At 39.0% G+C, this 16,405-nt stretch overlaps 1 protein-coding gene across 1 annotated transcript in view; it reads right to left on the bottom strand.

Annotated features, from left to right (window-relative positions):
* The window catches only part of LOC126199303 (transient-receptor-potential-like protein), a 212,081-nt gene that overhangs the window by 99,436 nt on the left and 96,240 nt on the right, over positions 1-16,405 (bottom strand). Inside the window, exons 13-14 of the mRNA XM_049936138.1 lie at positions 2,399-2,594; positions 2,148-2,315 (exon numbers count right to left, since the gene is read on the bottom strand). Coding sequence (XP_049792095.1) covers positions 2,148-2,315; positions 2,399-2,594 — 364 coding nt within the window. The remainder of the gene's footprint in view (positions 1-2,147; positions 2,316-2,398; positions 2,595-16,405) is intronic.

Genomic DNA, 16,405 nt, shown 5'->3' with positions numbered 1-16,405 from the left:
AAGAAAGTAATTTGAATTATCACAAACAGTGATAAACTGGCCCATTGCAAACCACTGTTTATCAACTTAAAAATATTAACTGTGATAAACATGTATATTTACACTGCCCTACTGCATATAAAGAGCAACTTATCAGAATACCAGCGTAGAAGAGATGTACACTTTCATGGAACCAGGAATAGTAGCAATCTTGACATACCTTACTACAGATTATCCAAGTCATTGAACAGCTACGAAGTGGTGGGTATGAAGATGTTTAATAATTTGCCACTAGAATGGGTAGAAGCTCCATTTGATGTATTTAAAGACAAATTGTTCAGTTGGTTAGCTGCAAACCCATACTACTCACTTCAGGAATTTTACGACTGTAAAATATCATAGTGGTACCGATTTGGAGAGTGTAGCATAATTTCTTTAACTGAATCAGTTATGATGCAATGTTTTCATATTATTTCATTTTAAATATTGTATTTTATGTAAAACTTATGTCACATATTGATCTTTAACCCATGTATATATGCTGTATAACTTGTATATGTGTAACTTGACTTTGTCAATTGCTGTAATAGCTAAACGACAATAAAATTTCATTCATTCATTCATTCATTCATTACACTGCTATTACTTTTGAATTCATTCAGATTGTTAATAACAAATTTCGTAAGAGAAAATATATATTGTGAGGCTACAGTGAAGATCTCTAGCTCTTTAAATAAGTGTCTGCAGGATGATCTTGGATGAGCTCCAGCAATTATTCTGAGTACACGCTTTTGTGCAATGAACACTCTTTTACTCAATGATGGGTTACCCCAGAATATGATGCCATACGAAAGTAGAGAATGAAAATAGGCATAGTAAGCTAATTTACTGAGATGTATATTCCCATGGTTTGCAATGACCCTAACTAATAGCATAAGTAGCTGAACTCGAACGTTTCAGCAGATCCTCAGTGTGTTTTTTCCAGTTCAACCCCTCATCAGTGCATACACCTAGAAATTTTGAATATTCTACCTTAGTTACCGATTCTGATTGTGTGGAACTGTATATACTGTGTTTTGTCAAAGTTTAATGAGAGCCCATTTGCAGAGAACCACTTAATGATTTTCTGAAAAACATCATTTACAATTTCACCAGTTAATTCTTGTCTGTTGGGTGTGATAGCTATACTTGTATCATCGGCAAAAAGTACCAGCTTTGCATCTTCATGAATATAGAATGGCAAGTCATTAATATATATTAAGAACAGCAGAGGACCCAAGACCACACCTTGTGGCACCCCATTCTTGAGTGTTCCCCAGTTTGATAAATCACCAGTTTTTTGCATATTATGTGAACTGCTTATTTCAACTTTCTGCACTCTTCCAGTTAGGTATGATTTAAACCATTTGAGCACTGTCCCATTCATACCACAGTACTTGAGCTTATCTAGAAATATTCCATGATTTACACAATCAAAAGCCTTTGAGAGATCACCAAAAATCCCAATGGGTGACTTCCGGTTACTCAGAGCATTTAATATTTCATTAGTGAAAGTATATATGGCATTTTCTGTTGAAAAACCCTTCTGGAAACCAAACTAACATTTTGTTAAAACTTTATTTTTACAGAGGTGTGAAGCTACTCTACAATACATTACTTTTTCAAGAATTTTGGATAAGGCAGTCAGAAGAGAGATTGGGCGGTAGTTGTTGACATCAGACGTATCCCCATTTTTATGCAGTGTGCAGTATCAGGCAGGCGACACATAGACTCAGTTCTGCTGCCTCAAAATATCCGTCCAATTTTTTGCCAATTTGCTTTGCATTTTCTGTACCTAATTTTAGACAGTTCTTTGCATTAGCATGAAGGCCATATTGTCCTTATCACTGATTACTGCTGAGACGTGTTAGCACATGTATTCATGAACAAACCGAGTTTCCAGCACTGAACAGTGTTGACTTTTGGAGCTCCAGTATGTAAGAATTACCACACTTATCAATCATATGTAACTGATAAGGAATGCATATGTGAGGATTAAGGCTTTCTCTTCATGTAATAATACTAAACGCATATAACAAAATTGTCACAAACACATAATGTATTAGTATACCATGATTGACTCTGTAATTTTTTTGGATGTGAATTGTGGAATTTTAGATTTACCTTACCTTTGATGACATTCTACGAAGTTTGTCCTTTTTGCGCAGCCCAAGTAACTTAAAAATGAGTTTTGGCGTGGGTAGTATATTGAATGGTGGTGGTAGTGTAGCACTTTCTTCAAAATAGCTCATCCAGAGACGAGTACGGGCAAATTTCCATTCTGTGTCAGAGTGCTCCTGCAAAACAATAAATAGTTACTATTTGTGTTATTTTTCTGACAGTTAATTTGATCTGACAAAAATAGAAAACGGGTACTCACATCTATCATAGCATATGAATTGGACATCATAGCTATGAGGAGGTTCAATAAGACAATCACATTGATCACCGAGTATGAACCAAACATTAGCAGTCCCCAGAATCGAGTATATGTTTTGATTCCTGTTAGTTCAAAGCTGTCCAGTCCAATCATGCCAAAGCTGGCCCAGAAGAGTGACTGTGACGATTCAAATAAGCTGCAAAAATATGTTAATTTTAATTCTTTGGTGAAATAAATAATACTGAATGTTAAATTGACATAATATTTGCACTTGTTTTTCTTCTGTTGATAGTTTCTGTGTAAAATTGTGTTTAATGTATGTGTAAAGAAAATCTGTGTAGACAGTAATTAGAAATGTTAATGAAGTATGTGTGCTGTATCTATGTCTGAATCTGAACTAACTAGTATGAAACATAAGAGTACATCATAGAAGTGGTATAAATTATGATTACTACTTGATAATAGTGAAAATGGCTCTGCGTGCCAACTGGAGACAAGAAGTATTGTTATGAGAAGTTGGTATTAAAGATCAGTATCAATAATGATTGCCACATTGTACTGGAGACAAGAAACAGAAAGTGGCAAAACTGAGTGGAACAATATGTACCTTGGAGCAAAATGCATTATTAAAAATGTCAGAATGAAGAAAATTGGATTTTGTCAGTTTATAAAACCACTCTGAAGAAAACAGGATATAGAGCGTTTCAAGAAACTTGGGAAAGCCTAATATCAGTTATCATGAATGATATTACCAGGAGACAAGAAACTGCATTATACAAAGTGATGCAACAACTCATGTAGCAATAAAAGAATACAGTACCGTACCTACATACAGCATATACGAAAGCTGATATCAACCACTAGCCATAACTTTAGACTGAAGAAGACAACAGAAAGTAATATGAAACTGGCAAGCAGAGCTTGTACACAACTACTGGAGACTAAAATAATTATTTTTGCACAGTATAGGAGAGAAAATTATAGTCCAAGAGAAATTAAAAGAAAGGAAGAAAAAACAAAAACTAATCTTGTTCAAATAATAATATAGAACAAATCAGATACTGAAAACTGTTAATTAAGAATGCTGCATTTAATTAGTTCATTTCATATTCCATGGATCATTTTACATGATTAATCGTAGCACATGAATAGTAGAAACAGGAATGTTTTTCATGAATGGCAAATAATGGAAGTAATTATATCATATAAAAAGGAAACTGAAACTGATGGGGATAATTATAGAATACTCATCAGCCATTTCATTATGTTATGCCTCTCAGTGATTAACAATCATTTTGCAGTGTTAATGACACTACTTTTAAAGGAACAAAACTGGTTTAAGATAAGCATATGTAGGAATGACAGTACCAGTGTAATAAGATGAATTTTAGGTATTAGTAGGAGAGAGAAGAAAACAAATAGATAAGGGAACAGAACAGGATGGAAGACAAAATCACGGTGATAATGAAAAGCAAATGGTGGTGTGTGGGAAATGTAGCGAGGTCAGTTGTTGATAGGTAGATCAGGGGAGGTCTTTGTTGAATTGCAAGAGCCAAGAAAAGACCCAGATGACAATGTAATTGAAGGTGTGTAGATAACATTAAAAAACATAGGCACAACAGGGACAAAGGCCATAATGCGTGGAAAAATATAGAGACTGTCTTATCCAGAAGTGGAAGTTGAATGGCTGATATGAGTAGTAGAAAAAAAGAGAAAAAAATACAGAAATATGTATAAATTGTGTCAGGTTTTACAAATTATGTTAAGTGAGAATTTGTAGAAAAATGGGACTAGAGAGAAAAATACTACTAAGAATAAAAGAGGAGTAATACAAGGTAATAGTCTGTCATTCAACATGTGTTTTGAAAATATTTTATGCCAATGGAAGTGAGAAATTAACTCTGGGTTAAGATTAATCCCAGAAAAAATATCACAAACACAATATTCTTTATAGATTCCTAAGCAGACGACCAGCAATGAAGGCTGAGTCTTTGATGATACCAGCTACTCTTGTTGGTAAAGTCATTAAATGTTGGCTTAAGATTCCAAGACAAAAGCCAAAAGGAAATTCGTTAACATATCTCCTTGCAAATGCCTTGGAATTCGCATGATGTGACCACCCTGTCACATGTACAGTACCACCACAGCGTGTCTTACAGAAGTCAGCTCTAAATTATGATCATAGAGGAAGTTGTAAAAAGCTTGACTAAGCATTTAAACCTAATGTGGCAAGGAAACCAAGAGAATTTTGTCATAGAAAGTTTCCCCAGTTCAAAATGAACAAATTGCATATGCAGTGATAGCAGTGTAGACACTCTTACTGTTCCCAGATGACTGGTTTCAACAGTCTTAATGCTGCCATCATCTGATCTTATGGAACTTGCTATAAAAGCCAAAAGGAAATTCGTTAACATATCTCCTTGCAAATGCCTTGGAATTCGCATGATGTGACCACCCTGTCACATGTACAGTACCACCACAGCGTGTCTTACAGAAGTCAGCTCTAAATTATGATCATAGAGGAAGTTGTAAAAAGCTTGACTAAGCATTTAAACCTAATGTGGCAAGGAAACCAAGAGAATTTTGTCATAGAAAGTTTCCCCAGTTCAAAATGAACAAATTGCGTATGCAGTGATAGCAGTGTAGACACTCTTACTGTTCCCAGATGACTGGTTTCAACAGTCTTAATGCTGCCATCATCTGATCTTATGGAACTTGCTATAAAATTGTATACATTACATGACATCAAAGCATACAAGGCACTCTACACATAGAAAGTTTCCCCAGTTCAAAATGAACAAATTGCATATGCAGTGATAGCAGTGTAGACACTCTTACTGTTCCCAGATGACTGGTTTCAACAGTCTTAATGCTGCCATCATCTGATCTTATGGAACTTGCTATAAAATTGTATACATTACATGACATCAAAGCATACAAGGAACTCTACACATTTGCATATATTGATAAAAATCCAGTTGATAAAAAGCACACAGTTGGGAAAATGCACACAGATTATAAAAAGCACAAGTTAAAACCCTCGTATTGTCCATACATGCTGGTGGTGAACATGATTCTCACTAAACTTTCCGCACAGCGCTATGCTGCCGGAGGAGTGCCACACACTGCTGGCAGCGTAGTGACACATAATGGCAGCTATGCAATAAATGCTTTCTGCAACCAACTTCAGAATTCCTAACTATGATGAAAAGCACTTGACACTACATCTGGATTCCAACTTGCACTTGATATCTGACTTTGTGATTGCAGACATGACAGGTCCTATAATTGGTGTGGGCTTCCTACATAACTTTTGATTTATGCCGGACCTGGTCAACTGTCGATCCCAGTACCCACAGAAAAGATATTGCCTACATTGGGTCAAATGAAGTACAATGTGCCCATAGCTTCCTGCACAAAGATTTCCAGTTCCTGTACTGTGTTATCTGTGCCAGGGTATTATGATTCGATTTCATACTCACAGCAGTGTGGAATGCACAAGTGTACATCATGAAAGAATCACTCTGTGAGTCATAACGATTCATATGCTACAGGCAGTATTACAGTGCTGCCAGATGAACTACTTTTTCTTAACTTGCTCCAGGACTTTCCAGCACTCAACAACATTGCCAGAACCACCAGGAAGTGCACACACATGGCTCAACGTCATATTCACACTCCACAAGGTCAACTCGTCGCCTCCCATCCACATTAACTGCCTCCAGAGAAGTTCCTTGCAGAGCAAGCAGAGATTGATTGAATTCTTATAGTAGGTGTTCTGACTAGCTCTGATAGTCCTTGGGGCTCCCCATTCCACATGGCCCTTTAAAAGGGTAATTCATGGAGACTATAGAGCACTTAATTCCCTTGCAATTGCAGACTACTACCCTGTACCCGACATGGTTGTTTTTAATTGCACCATTACCAGTCCAAAATATTCAGTGTTATAAAATGCAACAAGCTGTTTTCTCAAATTCTCGTAACTCCAACTGATATCAAACAGCAGCAGTGATCACTCCATTCACCTTGTTTCAATACGTCTTTATGTTATATGGCCTCAGAAACACTGCCCACACTTGGCAGCAGTTTATTGATGAGGTGTTACATGAATTACTGTTCGGATTCTGCTACATGGATGACATTCTAATATGCTGCACTTCAGTAGAAGAGCATGTTGAACATCTGCCGCAACTTTTCTGTTACGTACAAGAATATGGCATAATCATTATCATCAAAAACTGCATAAGAGGGAAAGCTGAAGTTAAATTACTGGGATACTTGTCTGTGGGACAGGCTTGTCACTATTGACGGAGTGGATCAAACCAGTACAACAGATGCCCCCTCCCACAGCCTCGGCATGCTGAATTGTTACAACCTCAGTATGCTGAATTGTTATAGACGCCACTTGTCTAATCTAGCTGTGCCCAGGAGCCCCTCGCAGCATTACCCACCCGTAAATATAGTACAGGAAACTATAAAATACAGTGGATTCAAGAGGTTGAAGCAGCTTTCCATGACCTAAAGAAACATCTGCCACAGGCAACAATGCTGGGACACCCTATGGTGCTTATGGCTGATAAGAGCCAAACATCAGTGAGTGCAGCTCTTCAACAAAAGGTAATGGCAAATGCCAGTCACTCACATTCTTTTCTGGAAACTTGACACAACAGTGGCAAAAATGGAGTGCTATTGGCCGCAAATCGCTCACTATCTACGTAGCTATCAAGCATTTCCAGCCATCTGTTGAAGGGAGACACTTGCAATCATTGGAGCACAAGTTGCTAGCAGCTCTCTTTCAGCAAGACAGAGACAGCTCACTGCATCAGTGCTGGCAGGATGAGTATATTGAACAGTTCACAACTGATTTGTGCCATATAGCATGCTGAAACAACCTTGTCTCATATTGTCTCTCATGAAACTGTGCCAAAGCATTGGCGCTCAGATGTGTGTCAGCTCCTAATGTGCCTGATGGAATTTGGTATAATGTAGCAACAGAGAAGCAGTGTTGCATGCTATAACAATTTCACCTTGAAGTTTTCAGTGCACAGCATAATCTAGCCCACCCAGGAATCCGAGCCCCAGCCAAAGTAGTCTTCAACAAAGTTGTGTGGCCTGGAATACAAAAAGACTATCACACTTGGGCACATGCATGCTTGGTATGCCAGCATAAGAAGAACAGCAGGCACACCATTGTGCCAATTGTCCACATTCCAGTGCCATCAGCAAGATTTTCGCATATACATGTGGACATTTTGGCCCCTCTAATTGTTTTCTTTGGGACATCACTGTTTAGTTACAGTCATCAGTCATTTTACCAGGTGGGCAAAAATCACCACAGGCCCTGACATAGCTTCTGAGTCGGTTGTGAGAGCACTGGTGCACTTGTGGTTCTCCATGTTTGGTGTTCTACAAACCACTGCTGCAGACTGAGGGAGACAATGTGAAAGCCTACTTTTCCAGGAACTTCTACTACTGTGCAGCCGCACAGCTTTTTTATCTCTCTCTGCAAGTGTACCTAGTGCTAGTGTGAATAAATGTTATTAATTATTACCTGTGCATTTATTTATAATAAAATTACCTTTCCACCTGCAACCACCTCTGCACTACATGCTAGCTTGCCAGCAGTGGGATGGTAGAGCATTTATACCGCATGCTTGAAACTGTCCTAATGTGTAGCTGCTCATCATAATCCGAAGCACTGCCTCTGGTCCTGCTTAGGTTGAGAATGACAGTGAAGGAACACACAAAATGCTCTCCTTCACAATTAATTTATGGCAAATCATGCCAGCTTCTTTATGGCCGGCTGTCCCTGTGTTAAGTACACAGTTTGTGCAACAATTCAGCACCAGAACGAGGAACAGCCAGTCTACCAAGTACCAACCCTGTCAGACATGGAAATTCAAGAGTGTTTGTGCACAAATATCTGCAGAAAACTTCCCAAGTGTGGCTCAGGGGTAATGAATTACACCAATGTTTTGTTTTGCCCTCTGGGCCTTGCGGGATAACCTCAGGAGGTAGCCAACATTTTAAAATTGGCAAGAATGGCATATAGGAGACAAGTGTAACTCAGAACTGTGTTCAGCTGTGAGTGTGCAATCCTTATGCAACCCACAACATTGCACTCCAATGTTCAGGCTGACACTTATGCGGACAGTTTCGCTCAATCCCTGGCACCATTGGAGGACACTGAAGCAACACCTGCAGAACAGGAGTTGCCCATACCTGCACTAGCTGTTTCCACAAAAACTGGCAGACAAGTCAAGTGCCATCTTCCCAATGTACAGGGGGCACCAAGTTTCAAAAAAAAGGGGGCTGATGTGGTGGCATCACAAACTGAATTCATTGGTATTGGCCACATCAAATAAGCAAACTTATCATTGACAATGAAGACCTGTCATACATAGCTTGTTTATCTCTCTCTGCAAGTGTACCTAGTGCTAGTGTGAGTAAATGTTATTAATTATTACCTGTGCATTTATTTATGACAAAATTACCTTTCCTGCTGAATATCCCATAGTATCATTTGTTAATTTGAGCCCCTGTTTTCTATTGTTGAAGTACAACTTCAACTATTCAAGGGATGTGCCTTTAATTCCATAAAACTTGGCAAGGTCACATAAAATGTCAACAGGTACTTTGTTGCTTGTTTAATTCTGCCAGAACCTAGTTTATGAGATCATAAATTGTTTCCTCTGTAGAGAATCATCTACAGAAACCAAACTCACTGATTATTAAAAATTTATTGTTAAAAAACCAGTTTAATATTCTTTTATAAGATAAATATTTTCCCAAAAATGTTTGGACTGAAAAGAGATGGGAGTTAATTATGTACAGTAATTTTGTTTGTTGCTCTCATTATGTTGCTCATTCAGTCTGCAACACCACTGCAATAGTCAGAACATTCTTCCTGTTTGCAGGCTATACGAAAGTAAATAATTTTTTTTACACTGCTTGCAGTGTCATTCAGCATTCCTGATGTAGTTTTGTGCTGGTAATCTTCTTGCTTTTAATAGCTGGGCCTATAATGAAGATAGGTTCCCTCACTGTGATAAATAACAAATTTTTATTTAATAAGTATTTAACTAGCAGGCTACTTAGAGATGTAGCAACAAGTTAGTTATAAATCCAGCAATCTGTTTCTCATTACAAAATGTGTGTCAACATAGCTTTTAAATATCAGGCAGTGCATTAATGTCCCATTTAACTCAAGATATGTCAAATATTTATGAGAAAATTAGTCTTTGAGACAGATGAAAGCATTCTTCAGATTTTGTTTGGAAAATGCTTTTACTTACATTGAACAATTAAAAAGTTTTCAACATTTCACAAGCTCAGTCTTGTTATCAGAAAATGTATTAATATAAATTTCTCCTATATAATCTTATGCATTACAACAGTAAATAAACATTAAATGAAAAAAAGAACATTGCACATCTATCAAAATGCTTAATACAAGCTATGTCTTTATTCTCTCAATGATGCAAAGTTTTTATCAAGTTGAATGAAATGAAAGATTAAGAGAATATTTTGTGTGCAGTCTGGCAACTCTGCACTCATACTCCTGCTGAAATCATATGGTGCATGGCACAGGCTACCTTATACCACTAGTCATTTCCTATCCTATTCCACTCACAAATGGAGTAAAGGAAAAACATTTGTCTATTCACCTCCAAATGAACCATAATTTATCTTATCTTGTCTTTGTGGTCATTACATGACACACATGTTGGCAACAGTAGAATTGTCCTCCACTCAGCTGCAAATGCCAGTGCTCTAAATTTTCTCAATAAAGATAAGAAAGCCATCTCTGGTAACTTCCATTTGATTTCATAATGCTTTCCATAATATTTGCATTTTGACTGAACCTACTGGTAACAAATCTAGCAGTGTGCTTCTGAACTGCTTTGATGTTTTCCTTTAATCTGCTCTGGTAAAATTGAAATGAGTGTTTGGTGTCATTGGCCAGGAGGCCTGTTGCGGGGCAGGTCCGGCTGCCTTGGTGCAGGTCTTATTACATTTGATGCCACATTGGGCAACCCGTGCACTGGATGGGGATGAAATGTGATGAAGCCAGCACAACATCCAGTCCCTGAGCGGAGAAACTACCCGACCCAGCTGGGAATCGAACCTGGGCCCGCAGGATGGCAATCCGTCACGCTGACCACTCAGCTATCGGGGTGGGCATCTGCTCTAGTGGGAATCCCAAACAATGTGAAATAGGATATGATTGCTACTCACAACAGAGAGGTAGTATGAATGGCAGACAGGCAATTTAAATGTACATTTAAAAGTAGGCTAGCTATTGGACAAAGCTCTTCTTCAGATTTAGAAACACACACACACACACACAAACACATGCAGTTGTTGTCTCTGGATGCTAAAACCCAAGAGTGGTGAGCAGTGTAGCTGTGGGTAGAAGGGTTACAGATGAGTGTGAGGTGGAATGGGGAAGGGGCAGTGTGGGGTTTGGGGGAAGATGCTGTAGTGCTGCCTGTGTGGGTGTGCATGGATGTGGTGGGGACAGGTAGGTGGGCTTTTTGGTGTAGCATTGGGAGGCCGTGCTGGATAGGAAAGGGGAGAGGGGAGGAACAGAGAAGGAGAAAGGAGTATCCAGGTGTACTATACCCCCCACTGCTCACCTCAACTGAGACTGTTGCCCACCACAACCAGACCATAGTGCCCAAAGATGAAAATGACCATGTGTGTGCGAGTTGTATGTGTAATAATGTGTGTTTGTATGGTTTTTTTATACATCTGAAACTTTGTCCAGTAGCTTAGTCTACCTCTTAATGAACCTAAAATGTGTCTGTCCTCTGCTCTGTGCCTACACTATGTAGTGAGTAGCTATGTGTCCTATTTGATATTGTCAGTTTGAGCTTCACTTAGGTCATTATCCCTCTACACTCTACAGGGGACACCTCCATATTGTAGCACTAACTATACGGGCTGAGATTTGCATGTTTGTGTGAAGATAAGGGCTATGTGAGTGGTAGTGTAGCTAGTGGCAAGATCTCCCAAGCCAGAAAGGTCCCAGTAGATGAACTTGACAAAGCATGGCCTACAAGACCCCATTCTTCCCACATACTGACATCCTTTTCCAAGCACACTAGGTACTGAACCAAAGATGTGATGTAATCCATACAAAAGAGTGTGTGGCACATAGGAAGATGTGTCATGAATGGAGCCTTAGAGACATTGGGCGACTTCTGAGTAATTAGCATTATACGGCATGAGACTGCTCTGGTAATGACCTGATATATCCCCAATTCTCGTGGGCCCAAAATGGAGAACATGGAAAACAGTTTAAAAACTGAAGGATTTGATGATACCTCAAATACCTAAACATTGGCTCTGGAACCAATGGAAGCCATTTCTGCAACTTGGTTGGGTGATAGACCAGTCCAAGAGGTTGAAGACATTAGTGAGAAGTTGGACCAGATGTAGCTCAAATCATTGCCTGGGGCTCATACTAGGAAACTTCTTAGAGCAAAAAACAGAAAAGCAAGGCAAAGAATGGCTCCCTAAACACAAATGGAGGAATTACAAGGTCGTAAACCTAATACCTTGTGAGTGGGACGTCTTCCACTTCTAAGACAGCAAACAAAAGAACAAGAGAGGAGTGTAACTGAGAGGTCTACCTGCCCCTTCTGAGGACCACTGGATACAGAAGAAGTTGGGGCAGTAAATGGGGAAACATACTTACAATACTGCAGTATTGGCTTTTAGGATGTCAGTTGCCCAACAGGGATATTTACTGGTCAGTATCACCTAGCAGCAGGAGTAGCTGTTCATATGGCTCTCTTTGAAAAGATTTGGAAGGATGTGAGTCTAGGCCCCAAATTCATAAGGATCTATCTAGACAAACGTGCTCTAATATTTGTCTGTGAGGGGAAGGGAGCAGTGAATTGGCATAATCAGATGGTACCCAAAATGCACCCGTGTTCTACAGGTAGCATCTTTGATTAGTAATGAAAACACCCTCAGCCCTGGGTTAGAACAAAGCCAGTGCTTAAATTTTGAATAAAAATCATCGACAATGGCGGTTGAAGATTTCCGACATAAGAAGTCGCCCCACAAACCAAACATCATCATCATCATCATAATCAAAGTGACAAAGGAGCGGGTAGAAGTTTAGGGATCTCTCGTGCTCTTGGGGTGGGAAACTCCCCATAAAGGCAAAAGAATGAGCAATGATCAACAGCATGAGGATGCAGAAGGCTATGGAAACAACTGCATTAGATACATAGGATGTGTTGCCTGTAATTGAAGAAGTATTATAATAATTTCTCCATTGGCAAAAGATTCTGGAATAGTATCCCATTCAGATCTTCGGGAGGGAACATTCTACAATTTGGAGTGTGGGATGTCTGAAGTTTGAACGTGATATCGAAGATAGAAAATCTGGAAAGGGAAATGCTATGGCTCAGTCTAGGTATAGTAGGGGTCAGTGAAGTGAAATGGAAGGAAAACAAGGATTTCATGTCAGACGAATGTAGAATAATATCAACAGCTGCAGAAAATGGTGTAGTGAGAATAGGATTCACTATGAACAGGAAAGTAGTGCAAAGGTTGAGCCACTGTGAACAGTTCAGTGATATGGTTATTCTCATCCAAATCGACAGGAAACCGACACCGACAGTGATAGTTCAGGTGTACATGCCGACATCGCAAGCCAAAGATGAAGAGACATAAAAAATATATGAGGTTACTGAATGGGTAATTCAGTATGTAAAGGGAGATGAAAATCGAATAGTCATGGGGAACTGGAATGCAGTTATAGCAGAAGGAAGGATTGGGGAGAAAATGAATTTGGTAGTAGAAACAAAAGGAGAAAGACTAGTTGAGTTCTGCAATAAATATCAGTTAGCAATAGCAATTACTCCATTGAAGAATCACAAGAGGAGAAGGTATATTTGGAAATAGCCAGTCGATACAGGAACATTTCAGTTAGATTACATCATGGTCAGGCAGAGATTCCAAAACAAGATATTGGATTGTAAGGTGTACCTAGGAGCAGATATAGACTCACATCACAATTTAATAATGACGAAGAGTAGGCTTAAGTTAAGGAGACTAGTCAGGAAGAAACGGTGCACAAAGAAGTGGGATACAAAAGTGCTAAGAAATGAAGTTCTCTGTAGCTATAGATGCTGCAATAATGAATAGCTCAGTAGGTAGTATATCTAAAAACAAAGATGATGTGACTTACCGAACAAAAGCGCTGGCAGGTCGATAGACACACAAACAAACACAAACACACACACAAAATTCTAGCTTTCGCAACAAACAGTTGCTTCGTCAGGAAAGAGGGAAGGAGAGGGAAAGACAAAGCAACTGTTTGTTGCGAAAGCTAGAATTTTGTGTGTGTGTTTGTGTTTGTTTGTGTGTCTATCGACCTGCCAGCACTTTCGTTCGGTAAGTCACATCATCTTTGTTTTTAGATATATTTTTCCCACGTGGAATGTTTCCCTCTATTATATTGATATCAGTAGGTAGTATGGTTGAAGAGGAATGGACATCTTCGAAAGAGGGTAATCACAGAAGTTGGAAAGAAAACTGTGGGTACACGGAAGACAACTGTGAAGAAACCATGAATAACAGATGAAATAATTCATCTGATCAGTGAAATAAGGAAGCACTAAAATGTTCAGGGAAATTCAGGAATATAGAAATACAAGTCACTTAGGAAAGAAACAAGTAGGAAGTGCAGGGAAACTAAGGCAAAATGGTTCCATGAAAAATAAGAAATCAAGAAAAGAAATGATTATTGGAAGGACCGATTCAGCGTATAGGAAAATCAAAACAACCTCTGGTGAAATTAAAAGCAAGAGCAGTAATATTAAGAGTTCAATGTGAATTCCGCTGCTAAGTGCAGAGGAGAGAGCAGGTAGGTGGAAAGAGTACATTGAAGGCCTCTACAATGTCTGATGATGTGATAGAAGAAGAAGCAGGAGTCAACAGGGAAGAGATAGGGGACCCATTATTAGAATCAGAATTTAAAAGAGCTTTGTAAGACTTAAGATCAATTAAGGCACAAGGGATAGATAATATTCCATCAGAATTTCTAAAGTAATTGGAAGAAGTGGCAACAAGATGACTCTTCATGTTGATATGTAGAATATATGAGACTTGTGATACACCATGTGACTTTTGGAAAAACATCATCCACACAATGATACCAATAGTCATGGAAGACAGCCAACCTTGAGCCACGGTGCTCTCTGGAAATGGTGCTTGTCCACAATCCTCTGTCTTGCTACATAGCCTGTCAAAGGACAGCATTGCAAGATAGCAAGAGGTGACAAGTGCAAGGATTATCACACAATAAGCTTAAAAGCTCATGCTTCCAAGTTGCGGACAAGAATACTATTTAGAAGAATGGAAAAGAAAATTGAGGATCTGTTAGATGATGATCAGTTTGGCTTTGGGAAAGGTAAAGGCCCCAGAGAGGCAGTTCTGATGTTGCAGTTGATAATAGAAGCAAGACAGAAGAAAAATCAAGACATGTTAACAGGATTTTTTTGACCTGGAAATAACTGTTCAGCAATGTAAAATGGTACAAGATGTTCAAAATTCTGAGAAAAATAAGGGTAAGTTACAGGAAAGGTGTGAGATATGCAATTTGTACAAGAACGAAGAGGGAGCAATAAGACTGGAAGACCAAGATCGGAGTGCTCAGATTAAAAAGGGTGTAAGACAGGGATGTAGTCTTTCCCCCCCTACTGTTCAATCTATACATCAAAGAAGCAATGAGGAAAATAAAAGAAAGATTCAAGAGTGGGATTAAAATTCAGGGTGAAAGGATATCAACAATATGATATGCTGATGAGATTGTAATCTTCACTGAAAGTGAAGTAGGATTGCATGATGTGTTGAATGGCATGAACAGTCTAATGAGAACAGAATTTGGAATGAGAGTAAATCAAAGAAAGACAAAAGTAGTGAGAAGTAGCAGAAATGAAAACATTACAATGAGAGATCATGAAGTAGACAAAGTTAAAGAATTCTGCTATCTAGGTAGCAAAATAACCTATGACAGATGGGGCAATGAGGACGTAAAAAGCAAACTAGCACTGGTGAAAAATTCATTCCTGGTCAAGAGATGTCTGCTAGTATCATACATAGATCTTAACTTGAGGAAGAAATTTCTGAGAGTGCACGTTTGGAGCACAGCATATATGGTACTGAGACTTGGACTGCGGGAAATCCAGAACAGAAGAGAATAAAAGCCTTTGAGATGTGCTGCTACAAAGAATGTTGAAAATTAGGTGGACTGTTAAGGTAAGAAATGAGGAGGTTCTCTGCAGAATCGGCAAGGAAAGGAACATACTAAAATCACTGACAACAAGAAGGCACAGAATGACAAGACATCTGTTAAGGCATCGTGGAACAACTTCCATGGTGCTAGAGGGAAGTATAGAGAGTAAAACTGTAGAGGAAGACAGAGATGGGGTATATCCATCAAATAATTAAAGACATAGGGTGCAATTGCTACTGTAAGGTTGGTAAAGGAGAGGAATTCATGGTGGGCTGCATCAAACCAGTCAGAAGAAGTGGACAATTTGGATACCAAAACTTCATAAGGATGTTCCTCCAAAGACCCTGTCTGCGAAAGAACAGGTGCAGAACCCAAAAGTCTGGATAAGTGACTATAATGGGTAATAACTGGAAGGTTGTATCTGATGGCAAAACCCGTGTGGTGGAAGTCAGTGAGAAATCTCTGAAGGCCTTGCCAGCACAGGACCTAGAACTTCTTGCAGGTTTCTGTCAAGGAAATTACGGACATTGGAAGTGACAATGGTGGCAAGCTGGTGGCTGGAAGCATTACAGATAAACCTGCAGTACACTAAGGGAGTAAGTGCCATTGGAGTTGCTTCTGGGAAGACAGGAGGTGGAGATAACCATGATCCAGGAATTCTCTTTATATAAAGAGTGCATGTCAGGCCTTGGAGGAACTGGAGGTAAACTGATTTTCGCTAGAATCTAAAAAAAACAACAGAACATTGA

The sequence above is a fragment of the Schistocerca nitens genome, chromosome 8, assembly GCF_023898315.1.
Source record: "Schistocerca nitens isolate TAMUIC-IGC-003100 chromosome 8, iqSchNite1.1, whole genome shotgun sequence".
Taxonomy (NCBI): Eukaryota; Metazoa; Arthropoda; class Insecta; order Orthoptera; family Acrididae; genus Schistocerca; species Schistocerca nitens.
This window is presented reverse-complemented; position numbering and strand designations above follow the sequence as displayed.